Below are 20,209 nucleotides of genomic sequence, written 5' to 3'. Positions count from 1 at the left end.
GATCATAACTTGAGAATTGGCAATTTGAAAAGTAGTGCAAAAGACCAATAAAAGAATATAGGATATTCACATAAAACAAATTAATTACTTGTTTGTAACTAAATTTCTTTTTTTTTTTTTTGAAGAGAAATAGCCCAAGGGCTAACTAACGTTCATTAATAGGGAGGTCCGAAGACAACAAATTAACAATACTAGAAGGAAAATTAACAAACCAAAAGCGACTACCTACCACCCAAGGCAAATGAGCAAGCTCATGTGCTACTTTATTTCCCTCCCTACGAACAAAACTCCAAGAAACGAAATCAAAAGAACGACAAACATGATAAATATCATCAAGGACTAGGTGAAAACAACTACTACCCCTTTCTCGTGACTCCAATGCGTTAATTAGGCCGAGGCAATCACTCTCCACAACTAGGCGTCTATACCCACACTCCAACGCAGCTTGTAATCCCATAAGAAGCGCCTTAGCTTCAGCAATGGCAGGTGCCCATCTCTCCTCCCCCATCCAAGACATACACATCACAGCAGCTCCATCTCCACCACGAATTACAGCACCAGCACAAGAACCAAGTCCCTCAACCACACCCCCATCAACATTTAACTTCCATTCACTCCTTCGAGGAGGCTTCCAGCGCTGTCTAGCAGCAGGGGCAGCACACCTACCCCCTTTCTCTTGCTCCCTTCCCAACTCAACCATGAGCTTATTAACATAAGCCATAGACTCTTGAGGATTACAATGCTCCCCTTCAAAAATCCACCTATTTCTCGCATTCCAAATCGCCCAACATACAGTCATAAAGAAGCCATGACTCGATTTTGGCGATTTATCAAGATAAGCCAAAGCCGCATCTCCAAAGCTACCATGCCCAACACCAAAAGCATTCTCCAGCCCACTCTCATCCCATATTAGCCTCGCCACAATGCACTTTTTCATGCAATGGAGCTCGGTTTCCTCCTCCACTCCACACAACCCACACACCCTATCATCATTTTGAAGCCGCTTGCCTAAACCCACCTTGGTAGGAAGTGCACCACAGCAAGCCCTCCAAAAGAAAACTTTAACACGAGGCAAGGTGTTAGCATGCCATACCTTGCTCCACACATTGTGCGAATTTGAAGAGCTGGTGCGCAAATCAGCATCAACATCACCCGAAATAGCTCGATAAGCCGATCTAACCGAGTATTCCCCATCCTTCTCCAAGTCCCAACATAACCTATCCTCCGGAAGACGAGAGCTAAGCGGAATACCCAAAATACGCTCTCTTTCAAAAGGCAAAAAGAGCTCATTTATCATAGGGATATTCCAAGATGCCGAGGCTAAATGAATCAAGTCATACACCTTCAAATCAATCGAGCTATTGCCCCTTGGAGATAAAACTTGGCGCGACTGTGTACCCGGGATCCACGGAGATTCCCAAACAGGAATGCTTAATCCATCCCCTATTCTCCACCTCAACCCACGTTCCACTACCCACTTAACACCCCACAAACCACGCCACACATAGCTAGGGCTGCTGCCAAGCCCCGCCTCTAAGTAATTGCAATCTGGAAAGTAGCGAGCTTTAAAAATTGTTGCCATCAAGCTGCCAGGAACTTGCAAAATACGCCACACTTGTTTGCCAAGAAGAGCAGCGTTAAAAATCTTGAAGTCTCTAAAACCCAACCCTCCTTTTGCCTTTGGTTCACAAAGCTTCTTCCAAGACAACCAATGAATCTTTCACTCACCCTTCTTTTGCCCCCACCAAAAATTCGACACCAAAGAACGCAATTCGTCACAAAAAGAAGAGGGGAATTTGAACACACTCATCGCGTAGGTCGGGATAGATTGGGCCACTGCCTTAATCAACACCTCCCGGCCCGCCTTAGATAAAAACCCTCCCTTCCACCCTTGTAGTCGATTCCACAACTTATCACGAATTCCTTTTGTAAGCACCCTCTTAGACCTCCCTACCACCGTAGGTAAGCCTAAGTATTTATCATGTATGTCCACCACATTGACTCCTAACCCACCTGCTAACGCAATCCTCCGATCATCTTTCACACCCTTGCTAAAAGATACCGTTGTTTTCCCCAAGTTCACCATTTGGCCTGAGGCCTCTTCATAAGTATGGAGAATGTCACGGATAGTATTCACTTCCTCACCATCTGCCCGTGTGAAAATTATACTATCATCAGCAAAAAGTAAGTGAAAAATAGGGGGAGCCGTCGGAGCCACCCGAATCCCACTAAGACGACCATCATTCACTACATTAGACAACAAACCCGACAGAGCCTCCGCACACAAGATAAAAAGATACGGGGATAATGGATCACCTTGCCGCAAACCCCTAGACGGGGTAAACTCCCCAGAAGGTGCACCATTAATAAGTACTGAAAAGGAAACAGAAGAGACACAATGCATCACACGATCAACCCATTGAGCCACAAAACCCAATTTTAGCATTACCGCCCTCAAAAAACTCCATTCCACCCTGTCATATGCTTTTGCCATATCAAGCTTCAGAGCCAGAAAACCACTCTCACTAGTCGAATTCTTCATATAGTGAAACACCTCAAAAGCAACCATAATATTATCAGTAATCAACCTCCCCGGGGTGAAGGCACTCTGATTTATCGAAGTAATCTCATTAAGAAAGACTTTAAGCCTATTAGCAAGCACTTTTGTGATCAGTTTGTAAATAACATTACATAAACTAATAGGCCTAAAATCAATCATTTTATCCGGCGCTTTTTTCTTGGGGATAAGAGCAATAAAAGTCTTATTGATCGAGTCAGGAATAACATCACCATTCAAAACCCCCAAAACCAAATTAGTTACACCAGGTCCCACAATATGCCAGTATGTTTGATAAAAAAGAGGACACATACCATCTGGTCCAGGAGCCTTCAAAGGGTGCATTTACTTTAAAGCAACTAAGACTTCCTCTCCTGTATAATTCGCACACAAACCTTCATTCATATCGTCACTCACCCTGTGGCTAATACCTTCGAGAGCAGCATCAAAAGCCGAGGGTTGAGCTGAAGTGAAAAGCCCACGAAAATAATTGTTCGCCACCATGCTGATACTCTCATCATCATCACATACCGTCCCATCATCAGCAACAAGCTTAGAAATACGATTTTTCTGCTTGCAAGACGAGGCTTTTCGATGGAAAAAGCTCGAATTTCTATCTCCTGCTTCTAGCCACAAAGTACGGGACCTTTGACGCCAGTATAATTCCTCCTGATGGAGCAAGTTGGAGATTTCACGCACCACTCTACGCCTCTCAGTCACTTGTGCTTCAGTTCTACCTCCCTTATTAAGCACCCTAAGTCTCTTCCTTCGTTTCCTAATCTCTCGAAAAATATGACCGAATTCCTTGTCACTCCAATAAGTCAGGTCTGCTGCACACAACGCAAGCTTCCCCTCAATCGAAGCTCCCCCAGCCAGCCACGCATTAGAGATAACACCCTCGCACTTCTCACTCTCCGTCCACCCCTGCTCAAAACGGAAAATTTTCTCCTTCCCATTCTTCAAAAAACCACCACCATCGAGGCATAACTTGAGAGGCGAGTGATCTGACCACTCCCTTTCTAAATGCAATAATTTTGCATTCGGAAATAAATCCATCCAGCTTTGAATAGTAAGTTCACGATCAATCCGACATTGCACATTACTCTCACCCCACTGCCCATTATCATATGTGAATTCATATCCCTCGAAAGGCACATCACGCAAATCCCATCTATGCACAACCTCCCTAAAATTTTCCATCTGCCATAGAGCACGGTCACGGCCCCCTTTCTTCTCAGCTTCCGAAAGTATCTCATTATAGTCACCAATACATACCCATGGTTCGTCACTCGCACTAGCCAAAGAAGAAAGTAACTCCCAAGATAAGTGCCTATTGTGGACCTCGGGCCAACCATAGAACCCAGTCAACCTCCACACCACCTCACCCAAACTCTTCTTAACAAGAACATCGATGTGGTGAATAGACATAGTTCTTAATTCCACATCCAAACCCTTCAACCAAAGCAAAGCAACACCTCCCGACCTTCCACAACTATCAACAGCAAGTCTCTCATATCCAATAAGTTTCGAACGAAGTTTAAACATCTCCGTACTACTAAGTTTCGTCTCCATAAGAAAGATAAGAGACGGGGCTTCCCTTCGGACCAGGTTCCGAAGGTTGTCAACTGCAGCGGTATTGCCCAACCCTCTGCAGTTGACACTCAAGACACTCATTGGGCTTGGCGGGACCGTTCATCAACGGTCTCCGCCACTCGCCATCCATCAATATCATTCAAATCACGAACCTGCTTCTTAGCCATCCCCTCCTCTCCACGAACAGTCCCACCTTCCCTTCCCCTTTTACCAAGAACAAGCTGCTCCTCTATCTCCATTGGATGAGCACTCGAATTTTTCTCCCTCCCCAACTTTCTATACTTCCTCCCTCTACTCTCAACAGAAGCAAAAGGTACACTCTCATTTTTCTCCTTTTGATCACCGGCCCTGTCAATACTAGAAGAAACCCCCCCATCCACCAAACTTTCAACTCTAAAATTATCATCATCACTGACCCCCTTCGCGCACACCACCATCGAGCCACCCTTATTCCCCTGTCCCAGCATTATCCCCTGCTCCACACCCCGAGTAAAATTAATTAAAGGCTCCTCCACTATCCTTTCCTCCTCTTCACACACTTCATTCTCCTTCAAGACAAACAATTGCTTCCTTGCTGACATCACGGCTTCAATCTCTTCAACCTCCTTCCCCCCTACCCTTTCTCGGAGACGCTCTCAGCCAGCGTCCCCACCCAAGTTTTGCTTTTTTGCTCTCCTCCGAAACCATACAACAATCCCTCTCCGAATGCCCTATTACACCACAAGCAAAGCAGAAAAAGGGGAGGCGTTCATAAGCAAATTCTACCACAACCTCCCTCCCACTCTTATCTAAAATCCTTTGAAAACGGCGTAAAGGTTTGGTGATATTTATCATCAGACGCACCCTTCGAAAACGATCCAAACCCAACAAATCTTCTTCAATTTCAAGAATTTCACCCCAATTCGACACCAATTCTTTCACATCTTCATCTGATCTACAATTGAAAGGTAGGTGTTTAATTCGGACCCAAAACGGAGAGTGAAAAAGAGCCACCTGTTCTGGTTGCTCATCACCTTCGACCTCCTTCAAGACAACCAACATATTATCGAAGCACCATGGCCTCCCACGCAGCACCTTCTCCTTATCCCTCCAATGGAAAAATTGGAAAGCAAAGAGGTTTGGTCCAAGAGCCCTAATCACCAATTTATCAAAAAGGGTCCAAGATTTTGTCATAGTTGATTTGAAAGCATCAACATTAAAAGGTCGATCAGTCACAATCCGGCCAATAAGCATTAGGTGGAATTTGTCCGACATTGGTTGAGAATCAACCCCTCCCAGATTCACCACTCCACCATCCTCATCATCCAGTTTTAGGTTAGCATATCGAGAAACAATATCATCCGCCATCGTCACAGGAGAAAATCACAAGAAACACCGTAAACAACCGCCGACAAAATCGGCAGCTAAACCCTACCTAGTAGAGAGAAAATACCCTTTCTTGCGAGGGAGTTTTTAATATATGAGTTGTAACAAACTTATTGTTTGTAACTAAATTTCAAATATTTCTATTACGGAGTAATTAATTGTTTTAAACTAAATTTCAAATTTTAAATTTACAATGTACATTGTAATATTTATGATTAGTAAAAAAAAAGTTGTGTATATATTTTTCAGGTTTACAGACAAAAATTTAGTCTTTTATTTGTTTGATAATTTTCTTAATATATGATGGAACTGTTTAGAACTCTTTTTTTTTTACCATATATGAATAATTATCATACAATAGTCAATTATTAAACAATTTATAAGCCCTTTCCCTAAATAATGTTGGGAAATTATCTAATTCCCAAATTACAGCTAATTTTTTTTTAATTCCCACCGTATCGTCCACGTCACCGGTTTAGTGGGATTTTTTTTTTAAACGGGTTCATTAGAAAACCGCTATTTCAAGTAGCGATGTGCTACTAAAAACCGCTACTTCAAATAGCGGTATACTTATTAGAAACCGCTACTTGAAGTGGCAGTTTGTATTTACTAAGTATTTTTTTAACAAATTCACTTTCCCCTTTTCCCTTGTAAAATAATTCAACAAAATCATAACCGCTACTTCAAGTAGCGGTATTTTGAGGAAAACCGCCACTTCAAGTAGCGATGTATGAAATTAAAACCACTACTTCAAGTAGCGGCGTATGAAATTAAAATCGCTTCTTCAAGTAGCGGTTTGTTGCTGGACCGAGAAAAAAAAAACCGGTTTGTTTTCCTTAGCTGATGTGGACGGTAGTCACGGTACAGTGGGAATTAAAAAAGATCTGATATATTTTGAGAATTGCGTGTTTTCCCAACATTATTTAGAAGAGACCTTTTTTTTTAAGATTTTTTTTATCGAATTATTAAATAGAATTTGTCTCCCCAAATTAAAATTTTTAGCTTCGTTACCGAACGACGAGATAAAATAAAACGTCATTAAAAATCTTACTCTCATCTCCACTACATTCACCACCTACCTCGAGTAGTCGAGTCCATTCATTAAATATTGGTTGGCCAATGCATGCCCCATATAAATGTAGAAGCTCGGCATGCCCCATATAAATGTAGAAACTCATTCATTGTTTGGTGTCTCTAGTAGTGTTTTGATTGGTCCTAAAGCTAACCGCTACTTCAAACGCTACCACCAAACAGAGCCTTAGGATATGGATATCATTTGATTGTTGTGAATCATAGAGATTGTATGTATTAGAATTATTCATTTGTAACATTATTAACAATTGTATCATTTCATCAATATAATCAACCTTTATCTCATTCTTTTAAAAAAAGAAAATGCTAAAAGGATTGCATATAAAAAACTAAAACAACGGAATATATAAGTACGACTCAATTTATCACGGGCCTCACAAGGGTCTCCAACTCTCCAACTCTCTCTATATATATATATATATATATATATATATATACCTTCTCAAAACCTACCACAAAATATTACACATACATCTCATTACAAACATCCTCTTTTGAAGAAAAAAAAAGAGAGAAAAATGGGAAAAGAAGTGAAGGTGTTGGGAGCATGGCCAAGCCCATTTGTGATGAGACCAAGAATCGCACTCCATTTGAAATCAATTGAATATGATTTCATCGAAGAAACAATGCGACCAAAAAGTGAGCTTTTGCTAAAATCAAACCCGGTTCACAAGAAAATCCCGGTTCTTCTTCACAATGATAAACCGGTTTGCGAGTCCCTCGTTATTGTTCAATACATTGATGAGGCCTTTTCATCTGGTCCGTCCATTCTCCCTTCTGATCCTTACGATCGTGCCATCCAACGCTTCTGGGCTGCTTACATCGATGACAAGGTAATCACCTTTTTAATCCCACAACATTAAATTATTTTCTTATATTGTGTTGTTTATAATTAGGGTAGATTATAATTTATCAAACCTATTTTTAACAACATTATATTTGAGGTTAGGTAGAGATAATTTTAGGGCTTGTTCGGTACCGTTTTGAATTTTACTTATCGCTATTTAGGGGCTTTAATTTATAATGTTGGTTTGCGTGATTTTTTGCTGGAAGCTTTCAAAATAAATATCACTTACGTTATACAGGGTATGTATGAGTAATTGAGTATAGCCAATTTTTAAATTTGCACAACTTTTCTTTAATGAATTATGGCAGTGATATTGCCTCAAAAAAAAATTATAAAAAAAATAAATAAATAAATAAAAATAAAAATATGGCAGTGATAAGAATTAAATAATTAATTCTCTGGATTTGTTCTCAATTATTATGCTAGTTGCTGGAAAAGTGGAAACGCTTATAAAATTGTTTGAATTTCTATGGAACAGGTAATAATAATAATAAAAAAAAAATAATATATATGGGCTTTGATTATTTGTGCGTTAGATCCAGCATTTTATGTGATAACTGATAAGTGATCCACATTTTAAGCTAATACAGTCAAGATTAAGTGCTTGTGTACTATTTCGTCAAATTGTCATAGTCCATGACAAATTGCCAATTTCAAGAATTTGAGACCTGTAATTAATTAGAGTTTGAAAATTACATTGGTACATACTATTTTATGGCAAAAGCTAATAAATGTTCTGTTTAGGGATGTCAGTGGCCCATCCCCACCCTAGTGGAGCGGGGATAGGGATAAAAACCATACCCACCATGGACCCCAGTGGGGATACCCACCATGGGTGATGGGGCGAGGGTGAATTTTAAGTTGTACCGTCCCGTCCCACCCCACTTCGTACCCGCCTCATCCCCACATCTATATATATTTAAAACAAAGTTATATACTTTTATACTATTTTATAAAATAATTATAATACTTTTTACTACACTTATAATTATAAATAAAAACGTGTGTAATATTAAGAATTTTTTTTTTTAATTGTAATTTGTATTAATTATGTAGTTGTGTATTTGTGAGGCGGAGATTAGGTGGATCTTAAGTGGGGATTAGGCGGGTCTTTAGTGGGGATTAGGTGGAGGTGGATATCCAAGTGGGGGGTGGAGCGGGGATGGTTTTGGAGTTGTACCCGCCGGGGTGGGGATGAAGATTAATTTTGAACCCGCCACGGGGATGGGGATGGGGATGGGGATGGGGATGAAAATGTTAGGTGGGGATGGGGATGGGAAGACCAACATCCGCCCCGCCCCGCCCCGCCCCATTGACATCCCTAGTTCCGTTTCATATTATTTGTAACGATTTGAAATAAAGTAGGAAGGAAAAATGTCTAATCATTGCAAATAATATGAAACAGAGGTAAAACTAATTACTTTTGATCGATGCTTGATTTATACATGCATTTTTAAATTAATATCGTTTTACCGAGTAAGAAGTATTTTATGGATCTTGCTAACAACGCTCGCGGGGGGTGGGGAGAGGCCGCTGCGTTGGATTAAGCATTTAAAACATTTCCTAAAGTGCTACTAATTTGGGAATGTATGGCAAAATCACGCGTCGATCGGTGTAATTAATGTTTATTTTAATTTGTTATTTTTACTTTTAGTTATCTTATCCAACGCCCTTGAGATGTTCGTTAGCTTTTACCATATTTTATAATGTTATCGAATTACCCGGGGAGAATCCTTAAGATCAATATTAGTCTATTTCATTGTCTCTATGGAAGCATATACCACAGGCATTTGTTTCTTTCATTTACACAATTTTTTTCTTCCCAACATTAGTGAAATTTGGATGAACAGAAAGTTTTGTAACATAAAGACTCCTTTTTCTTCAAACTAATCTATAACCAACTCAACCAAAAGGTTAAGTTGCTGGTTAAAACCCAAGATTATTTATATACTTTATTATATTAACCAATCAAACATGTTGAGCTCCAAATACCATTATATGGATTAATATGTACATAGTATATGAGTATATCTGTATACAAGACATTAGTGATGAATTGAACAAGATACGTCTCCCTGAAACGTTTATTTGGTTAGTGTTGAATACAAATGTGTGTGTTGCAGATTAAATGTTTGTGCTAATTATGTTAAAAATAAAATGTAGTGGTTCCCAAATTTACAAGGAGTAGCCAAGGCACAAACTGATGAAGCAAGAGCAGCAGCATTAGAGCATGTTAGTGAAGGGTTGTCATTGCTTGAGGATGCCTTTGTCAAGTGCAGCAAAGGGAAGCCCTTTTTCAGCGGCGCCAGCATTGGATACCTTGACATTGCCCTAGGGTGCTACTTGGGGTGGTTGCGCGTCTCTGAAAAGATGAACAACGTTAAGCTGCTCAATGAGGAGAAGACGCCTAACCTCCTCGCCTGGTCTGAGAGGTTTTCTGCTGCTGAAGCTGTCAAGGATTACATGCCTGAGACTGACAAGCTTATGGAGTTTGCCAAGATTGTTATGGCTAGGTTCAAAGCAGCTGCTTCTAACTGAAAATTATAGGAATGGTTATTGTGTGATGGCTTCTAAGAGACTAGTATTTCAGCTATTTGATGATGATATATTGTGTACCTTAAATCTTTTGTACTTCAAGTTTATGCTAGTTTAAATCATTCTCTCAAAATAAATGTGCTCTATGTTCTTCGGAAACCAGAGTGTTCTGTTTCATACTTTCATCAATTGTTCTTTAAATTTTATAGACTTGTTTATGAAATCAGAGTGTTCTGTTTCATCAACTGTTCTTTAAATTTCATCGTCTCTTTTATGAAACCAGAGTGTCTGTTTCATCAATCGTTCTTTAAATCTCGTAGTCTCTTTTATTATAAAATTATCCTTAAGCAAGATGATCCTTCTTTGATCCCCGACAAAAAAAAAAAAAAAAAATTGTTCCTTCTTTGATTTATTTGCATCTTGTACTGATTCTTTCCTGTGTTTCATTGTTTCTTCTTGCCTTTCTCCATTATTCTACTATGCACAATATGTGAAGTCAAGTAATCAAAAAGTTGACTTGAGCAATCAATTTTTGTGAGAATTAAAAGTGGTTATCAAAATCATTTTTGATAAATTAAGCAAGCAATTTTGACTTGAACAAATTTAATCATACACTTTTTGACTAAGGACTTGTTCAGTTCAGCTTTAATCAATTCATTTTAGCTCCAATCAGTTCAGTTCCAATCACTTCACTTCTTATCTTAATTTCCTTCTCTCACAAAATATTCAATTCAGTTCAGCTCTAATAAGTTCAGTCAATCAGAACATACCCTAAGTGATTAATTAAAAGTGGTTTGAAGTTTCCATGAAGCTCCTATACCACACAATAGAAATAATTTCTAAAGAGGGATAATCTTCATTTTGATAAGTATCTTAAGATAGAGAGAAGGCAAAAAAAAAAAAAAAAAAAAAAAAATGGAAATGGGAGAAGAGGTGAAATTGCTAGGATTTTGGCCAAGTCCGTTTGCAATTAAACCAAAAATTGCACTTCACTTGAAATCAGTAGATTATAAATATATTGAAGAAACACTGCAATCTAAAAGTGAGCTTTTACTTAAAACAAACCCTGTTCACCAAAAAATCCCAGTTCTTCTTCATAATAATAAGCCTGTTTGTGAGTCTCTCAACATTGTTGAATACATTGATGAGGCCTTTCCATCTACTCCGTCCATTCTCCCAGCCGAGCCTTATGATCGCGCCATCCAACGCTTTTGGGCTGCTTACATCGACGAGGTATTATTTCTTAATTTTGTGATCCACTACATTCTAGTGATTGAATAGTGGATTGGCAAGTGACTGAGCCAAAAGTGTTGCAAGTAAAAAACAGAAAAAATACTTTGTGTTGTTCTCCTTGATTAATTGATGAAAATACAGAGCAAGCAATTTAACACAGAATTGACAAACATTGTATACTTCTTGTAAATTTTTTTTTAAAGAAATTAAAAAAACTTTAACATACTATGTATATACTACCTTCGTTTCATATTATCTGCAACAAACTTGGTTGCACGTTTTCCAAAATAAAATTTGGCAAAACCATATTAGCAAAAATAAGGGTAAGTGGGGTAAAAAAGAAAGTGGGATGATTTAATTAAGCCACCCACCCAACATCCAGAACCTCTGCCCCCACCAGTATGCCCACCCAAACACCTAAACGACCACCCCAACGCCACCCACCCTAACCACCAAAACCGCCTTACCCACCACCAGATCTCGACATTCACCTCTTACCCACCCCACCATAACCACCGTAAACCCACGACGCTATCCCAACCTCGTGAACCACCGTCTTCAACCTTAGCCACCTCATAAACAACCACCATTCAAACTACCTCCACCAAGAAATACAACCGACAACCTCAACACCACCACCACCACCATAAACCTCAACACCAACAACAAAAACAACCGACATCCACACAAAAAACAAAACCCAATAACCATAAAATATGAACAAGAATTGACAAATTATTACCTTTATTATCATCAATTATACTTAATTTGGTCAAATTTGACTATAAAAACACTCTAGATCTAGAGTTTTAATGGTCAAATTTGACCATAAAAAGTTTTAGAGCTTTAGTAGAAAGGATGAAACAAAAAGGGAGGAGAGAGAAGGGGGAGGTGGTGGCAAGGAGAAGGCAGCGGCGGCGTCGAAGAGAAGAGGGCGGTGACTGAGTTGGTCCCGTTCAAGGTGGCGGTCGAAATCCGAAGGGAGATGAAGAGAAAGAGGAGAAATATGTAGGTGGATAAAGAGAATTGAGATCTGTGGAGGTGGACTGGTGGTTTCCACTTAAGGTGGTGGTGGTTGCCATTCTAGGTGGTGGTGAGTTTCCATTGAAGGTGGAGAAACAGAAATGGAATTGAGTTGAAAGATGATTTTAATTGGATGGGGTGAATTGAAAAGGTTGAATTAATTAGTTTAGGGTTGAATTAATTAGTTTAGGGTTGAATTATGTGAGCAACATTAAATTTAATTAAGTTAATAATATGTGTAAAATATTAAATTAAAAGAGTTTATTGAATCTTAGTAAGGGTATGTTGGTAAATTCATTCAAAAAATTTTACTAGAAAAGGAAAGTTTTGGTTTGTTACAGATAATATGTAGCATCCGTTTTTGGAAAATGTTGCAGATAATATGAAACGAAGATAAGAGTAAACTTTACCTTATCCTTTGTACGAAATAATCCGTACTCGTATATGTTTACTGTTTACGACCGTGACTCTTAAATTACTTGGTAAAATTTTGTTACATTTTGAACATTAATCAAGTGACTAAAAGGAGTACTCTGTTAAGTTTTTTGTATAATTTGATTGTTTAGTTAGTGTTGATCAATACACACAACTAACGTCTGTATTGCAAGTTAAATACGTAGTATTTCTGTACATTTGTTACCAAATATGTAGTGGTTCCCAACATTTCGTGAAGTAGCCCTTGCACAAAGTGAGGAAGTAAGAAGAGCAGCAATAGAGAAAGTGAAAGAAGGGATGTCATTGCTTGAGGATGCCTTTGCCAAATGTAGCAAAGGGAAGCCATTTTTCAGCGGCGACAATATCGGGTACCTTGACATTGCCCTTGGGAGCTACTTGGGGTGGTTACACGTCTATGAAAAACTAAGCAACATTAACGCGCTTAACAAGGAAGAGACGCCTAGCCTCCTCGCCTGGGCCGAGAGGTTTTCTGCTGCTGATGCTGTCAAGGACTACATGCCTGAGGTTGACAAGCTTATGGAGTTTGCCAAGATTATTATGCCTAGGTTCAAAACAGCTTCTAACTAAAGCTATATATATGATGGCTATTATAAGAATAGATGATGATACATATGCACCTTTGATCTTTAATTTTGTGTTGTATTTTATGGTTGTTTAAATTATTCTATTTCCATAAATTTCTCTTAAACTAAACATGCACAAGTGAATTTATTAATCAATAATCATTGGTTTTTTATTTGATCTTTTACCAGATAAGCTTTGTGCGATGCACGACTTAAAAAATTTCTTTGAAATAAATATTTATTTTACATGTCTCTCGTATGAGATAAATTATAAAAACATAACAATTATTGCAATGCTATTTAGATCTAACTAATTTTGAAGAAGAATATAAATTTAAGTAAATTATGCAATACTAAGTACTCTTTAACCGGGAGTAATTATATTTTGAAGCCAAATAGTAACTCATAAATTCATCATAATGTAATATATGGAATATAATATAATATAATAATTGTTTTAAAAAAAAACTATTGTAATAATTTAAGGTAAAAAATAAAAATAAAAATAAAATATGATGTCAACAATTAATTTAGGCGGGAAAAATTTTAACCACAACTTGACATGTGTACAATTTGAAAAAGTGATGATGTCAGCGGTTGTTGTTTTAATTTATTTACTAGATTATTCCCGTGCGATGCACGGTAATAACAATAGATTTGATTGCAATATCATTGGATTAATTATGGACCAAAATGAAAGGTTTTAAATACATATTTACAGATTTTAGTATAAAAAAAAATACATATTTAAAGATCATAGTATACAAAAATCATAAGCTTATACACAAAATAATGAAAATTATTGTGAAGTATTAAATCCAATCCAAAATAGTGCCGACTTTAAATTGTGAAACTATCCAAGTAAAGATGTAATCCTTCATTGGAGACTCCTTAGAAGCTTAAATGTGATGCAAACTTCAAACCTCCAAAATTTTAAAATTTTTACACACAACCGACAACTAATGCAATATATAAAATCTTTATAGAAAAATGGAATAAACAAATTCCAATTTGAGGAACCAAACCCAACCATCAATTATTCCGAAAAAAATTACTTATCTTCAATACAAAGTAAATCATCATATCAAATGTTAATCGTATTAAAATATTGTGTACTAGTTTAGGTCCTGTGCCACGCACGGTAATTTTTAAAAAATAATACTCCGTATCAACTTTTAAATATAATTGGTTATTTGACAAAAAAAATTAAAATCTAAAAAAAATTAATAAAAATACACATATTAGGGAAAAATATACGAATAGTTCCTTGAAGTAGATTAAAATTTGTTGCAAATTATGTTAATATTTTCTACTATAATGATAAATGTTTGTGTGGAAAGATATATCAAATCTTTTTTATTTAAAGTAATTATCTTTGTTAACTTATATAAGAAATTATTTTTTATAACATTTTATACTACAAGTATAATTATTAAAAAAAAAAAAACACTAAGGACACACCAGATTAGCTTTTAATATATATAGATAGATAGATTAGCTCTCGTGCATTGCACGGATATAATAAAAAGAATTTATAATTTTGTACATTTTCAATTCATATACTCAAAGTATGTAAAATTTTTGTATTAACATAAACAAAGCTACAAAAATGTAAAAAATATAATAAAAAAAAATTCATATCTTTTCATTTTAATCCCAACTATTATTTAACCTTGAGTAATCACATATATACAGGGTTAATATTCGCTTTCCTTAGAATTAGCTATATACTTCCTCTGTTCTTTTTTACTTGACCTGTTTCTTTTATCACGGTTGCCAATGTAAAACTTTAATAATCAATAACTTTAATTCTTCATAAGTAAAATTATAAAATTAATATATTATTATAGTACTTATTTAGACGAATTCATGAAGATCTCACACGAATATATTTTTTTTCTTACATATTATTCACAAAAGACGGTCAAAAGAGGAGTAATGAATAGTGTAAAAGTCAAAGCGGGTCAAGTAAAAAAGAACGGAGAAGTATGGTTTTAGACAATATTTAGCTTTTCTAAAATAAATAAATTAATAAATAAATAAAATTGGAAGAGAAAATAAAAAGTTTAGACGAGAAGAAACTGAAGGAGAAGCTGACACGTGTACAATTTGAACAAAATTACGATGTCAATGAGACAATGATTGTTATCTAAATGCATCTAATGAGGGTTTGTTCACATCTGTTGAATTGAACTGCACTGAATTAAAGTGAGCTGAAATGAGTATTTTATGAGAGTAGGAAATTAGGAACCGAACTGATTAGAGCTGAAATGAACTAAACTGAACTGAAATTAAGCTGAAGTGAACAGTCCTTGAACCTTTTTCTTTTAACTCTTTCCCGTAAATGAGTATAAGTACATAGTTTACACCCCAAAAAATGCAAATTCTCTAACTTTATTGGGATAAGTAAAAAAAAAGGATAAGTAGATTAACAACTACTACGTATATGAATATCCCTTAGTAATTAGTAATTTAGTATTCCTATTTTTTAGGAAAATAGTATTTTACTTCTAATTTAAATTAGAGATAAGAACAAAAATAACTATACCCATTCATATCCCTCAATTTTAGAAAAAATTAGTTTATTATTATACATTTAATTTAATTATTTTTTTCCGTATAATAATGTGTATAAAGTATTGTCAGGTGATAATTTTTTATATAACATGCAATACAGTTTTGGGTGGGAAAATTTTTTACAATCAGTTGACATGTGTCTAGGTTTGGGAGAAAGATGATATCAGCGGTTTCTACTTTAGTTATAGTTATAGATAGATTTGTTTGGTTTAACCATGAAAATGAATCATTTGAATTAAACTCTCTTTTTAATTTTTGTTTGAGGTGGGTAAGTATAATAATTACCTTATGTTTAAGAGAGGAAATAAATAGTTAAAAACCATGGATTACTGTTAGATAGTGGTAATTGTTACCGAAATCTTCTAACCAAATACTTGATAACAGTATGGTTTAATTTAATATGTTTCTAACTAAAAAAATCCTTACTTAACATGCTCTTAGAGTGTTTGTAATAGAGAATATACACAATTACACAAGATATTCTACGACTATGACAGAACATCCTATTGGAAAATTAATCACAAAATTTGGCTGTATTGATGCAACAAAGATTTTCGTAACATTTTGTATCACAAGCAGAGCCAGTGAAAAACACGATCGCTTGCTAGTGGAAGGCCTTTTGCGTTTAGTCAATCTATGCAGAGTGAATCGAGCTTCCCCCACCCCTAAGGCCACTTAAAAGAAAAATAATTAAGTTATAGAAATTATGTGCAACATAATGATTAGAAAAAAAAAAGGTTGTTTAGTGTTCAAAGCACTTACAAGTGCTCTCCATGGTCATGGGTTCAATTCCTGACTCTGCCACCACTACATTAGTGTGAAGCGAGAGTCGATCGAGAATATTCATTGTAATATAATAATACAATAAATTATTTTAATTAAGGTCGCATTTTTTTTAAATAAAATAAAAAAAAACTTTTATATAGACACTTTTATGAGAAGAGTTATAACAAAAAAAATAAAAAAAGGGGAACTAAAAACTTGAAGATAATATTATATTACAGTGAATATATATAAAGACAAATCCCTTGATATGTAATGAGTTGACAATTTTTTTTTTTTGTTACAAATGAACCCTAACGACAAAACAACTTATATATGGTGAACATGGGGATGAGAATATGAACTTATGACCTATTAATCTATTATCTATAGATTCTTAGTCTTAATTAAAAACAACTTAACTGAACTGAACTGATTGGGGCTGAACTTTACTGAACTAAATAGAGCTGAAATGAATTGTTTATGAGAGAAGAAAATTAGGAACTGAAATGAACTGAACTGATTGGAGCTGAATTAAGCTGAAGTGAACTGAACTAAAATTAACCTGAACAGAACAGGCCCTAAGCCAATACCTCATTGATAACTATGTGTTGTTTGCTTAAACACAATGCATATTCTTATAATATTGTTTATAAAATTAGACAATTAACGATAAAACTTTCTAATCCATAGTTAAAATTGTGTAGTGACAAATGTCTCACTCAAGCCATGAATGGTGGAAAATGATGGCCAAGATAAAAAACATATATGGTTGGAATTCCCCTTTACATATTATCTACTACATATCTGGCCTTATCATTTATCAAAGAAGAGAGAAACACTTGTATAGTTGTATTTGTTTTGTCGTGAGAGCAAAGAAAAAATGGCAGAGGTGAAGGTGATAGGATTTTGGCCAAGCCCATTTGTTATGAGGCCAAGGATTGCACTCCACATGAAATCTGTAGAATCCGAATATATTGAAGATACTTTGCAACAAAAAAGTGAACTTTTGCTTAAATCAAACCCGGTTCACAAGAAAATCCCTGTTCTTCTTCACAATGATAAGCCAATTTGTGAGTCTCTCATCATTGTTGAGTACATTGATGAGGCCTTTCCATCCGGTCCATCCATCCTCCCTTCCGACCCTTATGATCGTGCCATCCAACGCTTTTGGGCCGCTTACATCGATGATAAGGTAGCCTCATGTTTTGAAACTCTTTAGGTTTGGTGGGAATTTTTTACTCATTTTATTTTTTTATACTTCCTTTGTTTCAAATTAGATGATACATTTTGAATTTTGACACATTTACAAAATATTTATTTGACTAGCTTTAGTTAGAAAAAAACCTTATATAACTTATTTTACAAAAATAAATAGAAATTTGTCAAAATTTTATCAAATTAAAATGGAAGAAGGGTTGGAAATGAGAATGCAATACTAATTTGCGACCGAATGAGTTGGATAGAAGATGAGTAGGGGTGGAAGTTAGAAGACATATCGTATATACTACCTCCGTTTCTTATTAGTTGCAACTTTGGGGTATTATTTGTGAGATATAAAATATTCCAAAGTTGCAACTAATACGAAACGGAGGTAGTAATATTTATACCCTTCATTTCTTTTTCATGTTCTTGTTCATGCATATTTTTTACCATTAATATCTTTAATAATGCATAGTAAGTTATTGATATTCTTAAATCATCAAATTAAATATGACCTCTCATTATTATGGAATTTCTAATATACGTACTGAAATTAAATAATTTAAAACGTCTTCTCAAATTGTATGTTGTTGGAAGACTTCAAATAAGGAAAAAAAAAGAAACTTATAACAAGTACTGATGTTTAACCCCTCAAAAAAAAAAAAAAAAATGTGCTGATGTTTAAGGGGAAATTGTGGTCAAGATAAGAGGTAGGATGGATGGTACCGTGGTGGTTTAGTAGTTGCAATAATGTACGTTAGTAGATAAATATCCAATCTTTATTTCGTGTTATTAAAAAAAAAAAATTTATTACCTTTTATTTATTTATTTATTTTTTTTAAATATAGAAATTGATGGTTCATATCTAAGGATTTTGCATATTTGTCACAATAAGTTCACAAAGTTTTAATAACTAAAACAAAAGGTCATTCTAAAAATCATAGTTTAAAATTTTACAATAAAGTATTTCTTTTGAAAACAACCTGACTAATTACTAACAAATTTACATGACAATTCTATAGCAGAATCCAATTATCCAATATAACCTTTTCATGTATAATTTGTTTGGTTAGTGTGTTAATTGTTGAACTACACGTACAACTAATAATGTGTGTATTGCAAATTAAATGTTAATGTTAATGTGTTACAAATATATGCAGTGGTTCTCAACATTTCGTGAACTACTCTATTCACAAAGTGAGGAAGTAAACGTAGCAACTATAGAGAAAGTGAAAGAAGGGTTGACATTGTTTGAAGATGCCTTTGTGAAATGCAGCAAAGGGAAGCCCTTCTTCAGCGGTGACAAAATTGGATACCTTGACATTGCCTTGGGGAGCTTCATAGGGTGGTTGCGCGTGGTTGCAAAGATGTGCAACATTGTCGAGTTTCTAAATGAGGAGGAGACACCTAATCTCTTCACTTGGTCTGAGAGGTTTTGTGCAGATGATGCAGTCAAGGATTATATGCCTGAGACTGACAAGCTTATGGAGTTTGGAAAATTGATACAAGCTAAGTTCAAAGCAGAAGCTGGTAGCCAAAGTTAAATGGCATAGTTATTGTGATTTGTGATTATAAAGAGACCATATGATGCTATTGTTAAATTGCAACAAATGTTGTTCTTCGGGTTATTTGTGCAATATTTATACATAGGGCTGTACAAAGTGTGGTTTAGACCGCACTAAACCGCAAAAAACCGCATACCAAACCGCAATTTTGCGGTTTAGTGCGGTTTACGGTTTGAAAATTGCGGTTATTGAAAATGACCAAACCGCGGTTTGTGATTTGGTTCAGTTTCCAAAAATAGATCAAACCGCACTTTAATGCGATTTGCGATTTTTATACTATATTTTTATTAAAAAAAATATATATAAAAGAACTAAAATATATTAGCTAATCTTTGACTATTAGTTATTTAAAGGTTAAAAAAAAGAGTTTAATATTTGAATTATAAATTAATAATTATAAAATGAAATAAAAGTTTGTTTAAAAACAATAATTATAATTTAAAAAAAAAGGTTAAATTGCAAACCGCACCGCACCAAACAACATTTTGCGGTGTAGTTTGGTGCGATATTTTAAGAAGTGCAGTTTGAAAAAATTATAAACCGTAATTTTGCAGTTTTATGCGATTCGCACCGCAAACACCCCTAAATATACACACTTGGTCGTAAAAATTCTCTTGTATACTGATTAATGAATCGAGATTACTTTGGTATAAGCAATGGATGATTGTTTTGAGTCAGATCATGAGTATACTAACATATGTTGGAACCATATCAAAATCACCTCTATTGAGAGTTTAGTATAAAATTATGCTGTGGCATACTCCGCATCTGTTGGGCTATATATATTGTATAGTTGTATTTTATGTAATTAAGTCTTAATTGGGCTTTAGGTTACATT

General features: G+C 35.5%; 5 protein-coding genes across 5 annotated transcripts; 3 read left to right on the top strand and 2 right to left on the bottom strand.

The window, feature by feature from the left end:
* Positions 1-2,902: 2,902 nt before the first annotated feature.
* On the bottom strand, positions 2,903-4,231 carry LOC145565354 (uncharacterized). The gene has a single exon (XM_081625390.1). The coding sequence runs from the start codon at positions 4,229-4,231 to the stop codon at positions 2,903-2,905; it is 1,329 nt and encodes a 442-aa protein (XP_081481516.1).
* A 516-nt stretch (positions 4,232-4,747) lies between these two features.
* On the bottom strand, positions 4,748-5,497 carry LOC145565353 (uncharacterized protein At4g02000-like). Its single transcript, XM_081625389.1, has one exon. The coding sequence runs from the start codon at positions 5,495-5,497 to the stop codon at positions 4,748-4,750; it is 750 nt and encodes a 249-aa protein (XP_081481515.1).
* A 1,569-nt stretch (positions 5,498-7,066) lies between these two features.
* Positions 7,067-10,289, top strand: LOC145562510 (glutathione S-transferase U17-like). Its single transcript, XM_081622809.1, has 2 exons — positions 7,067-7,440; positions 9,618-10,289. Exons 1-2 carry the CDS (start codon positions 7,126-7,128, stop codon positions 9,990-9,992), a joined length of 690 nt encoding a protein of 229 aa, XP_081478935.1. The 5' UTR covers positions 7,067-7,125; the 3' UTR covers positions 9,993-10,289.
* Positions 10,290-10,886: 597 nt separating this feature from the next.
* Positions 10,887-13,417, top strand: LOC145564064 (glutathione S-transferase U18-like). The gene is made up of 2 exons (XM_081624416.1): positions 10,887-11,222; positions 12,897-13,417. The coding sequence occupies exons 1-2, from the start codon at positions 10,905-10,907 to the stop codon at positions 13,266-13,268; spliced, it is 690 nt and encodes a 229-aa protein (XP_081480542.1). The 5' UTR covers positions 10,887-10,904; the 3' UTR covers positions 13,269-13,417.
* Positions 13,418-17,415: 3,998 nt separating this feature from the next.
* Positions 17,416-19,453, top strand: LOC145564063 (glutathione S-transferase U17-like). The gene is made up of 2 exons (XM_081624415.1): positions 17,416-17,798; positions 18,967-19,453. Exons 1-2 carry the CDS (start codon positions 17,487-17,489, stop codon positions 19,348-19,350), a joined length of 696 nt encoding a protein of 231 aa, XP_081480541.1. The 5' UTR covers positions 17,416-17,486; the 3' UTR covers positions 19,351-19,453.
* The last annotated feature ends 756 nt before the right edge of the window (positions 19,454-20,209 follow it).

This window comes from Chenopodium album, chromosome 10 (assembly GCF_948465745.1).
Source record: "Chenopodium album chromosome 10, dcCheAlbu1.1, whole genome shotgun sequence".
In the NCBI taxonomy this organism is placed as follows: Eukaryota; Viridiplantae; Streptophyta; class Magnoliopsida; order Caryophyllales; family Amaranthaceae; genus Chenopodium; species Chenopodium album.
This window is presented reverse-complemented; position numbering and strand designations above follow the sequence as displayed.

What these genes read in the sequence shown, in the direction of transcription:
- LOC145565354 (XM_081625390.1), bottom strand. Translation starts at nt 4,231, where the DNA reads ATGAGTGTCTTGAGTGTCAACTGCAGAGGGTTGGGCAATACCGCTGCA.
- LOC145565353 (XM_081625389.1), bottom strand. Translation starts at nt 5,497, where the DNA reads ATGGCGGATGATATTGTTTCTCGATATGCTAACCTAAAACTGGATGAT.
- LOC145562510 (XM_081622809.1), top strand. Translation starts at nt 7,126, where the DNA reads ATGGGAAAAGAAGTGAAGGTGTTGGGAGCATGGCCAAGCCCATTTGTG. An exon ending in CTGCTTACATCGATGACAAG is followed by an intron (nt 7,441 to 9,617) that starts GTAATCACCTTT and finishes AATAAAATGTAG; the next exon opens with TGGTTCCCAAATTTACAAGG.
- LOC145564064 (XM_081624416.1), top strand. Translation starts at nt 10,905, where the DNA reads ATGGAAATGGGAGAAGAGGTGAAATTGCTAGGATTTTGGCCAAGTCCG. An exon ending in GGGCTGCTTACATCGACGAG is followed by an intron (nt 11,223 to 12,896) that starts GTATTATTTCTT and finishes CCAAATATGTAG; the next exon opens with TGGTTCCCAACATTTCGTGA.
- LOC145564063 (XM_081624415.1), top strand. Translation starts at nt 17,487, where the DNA reads ATGGCAGAGGTGAAGGTGATAGGATTTTGGCCAAGCCCATTTGTTATG. An exon ending in CCGCTTACATCGATGATAAG is followed by an intron (nt 17,799 to 18,966) that starts GTAGCCTCATGT and finishes AAATATATGCAG; the next exon opens with TGGTTCTCAACATTTCGTGA.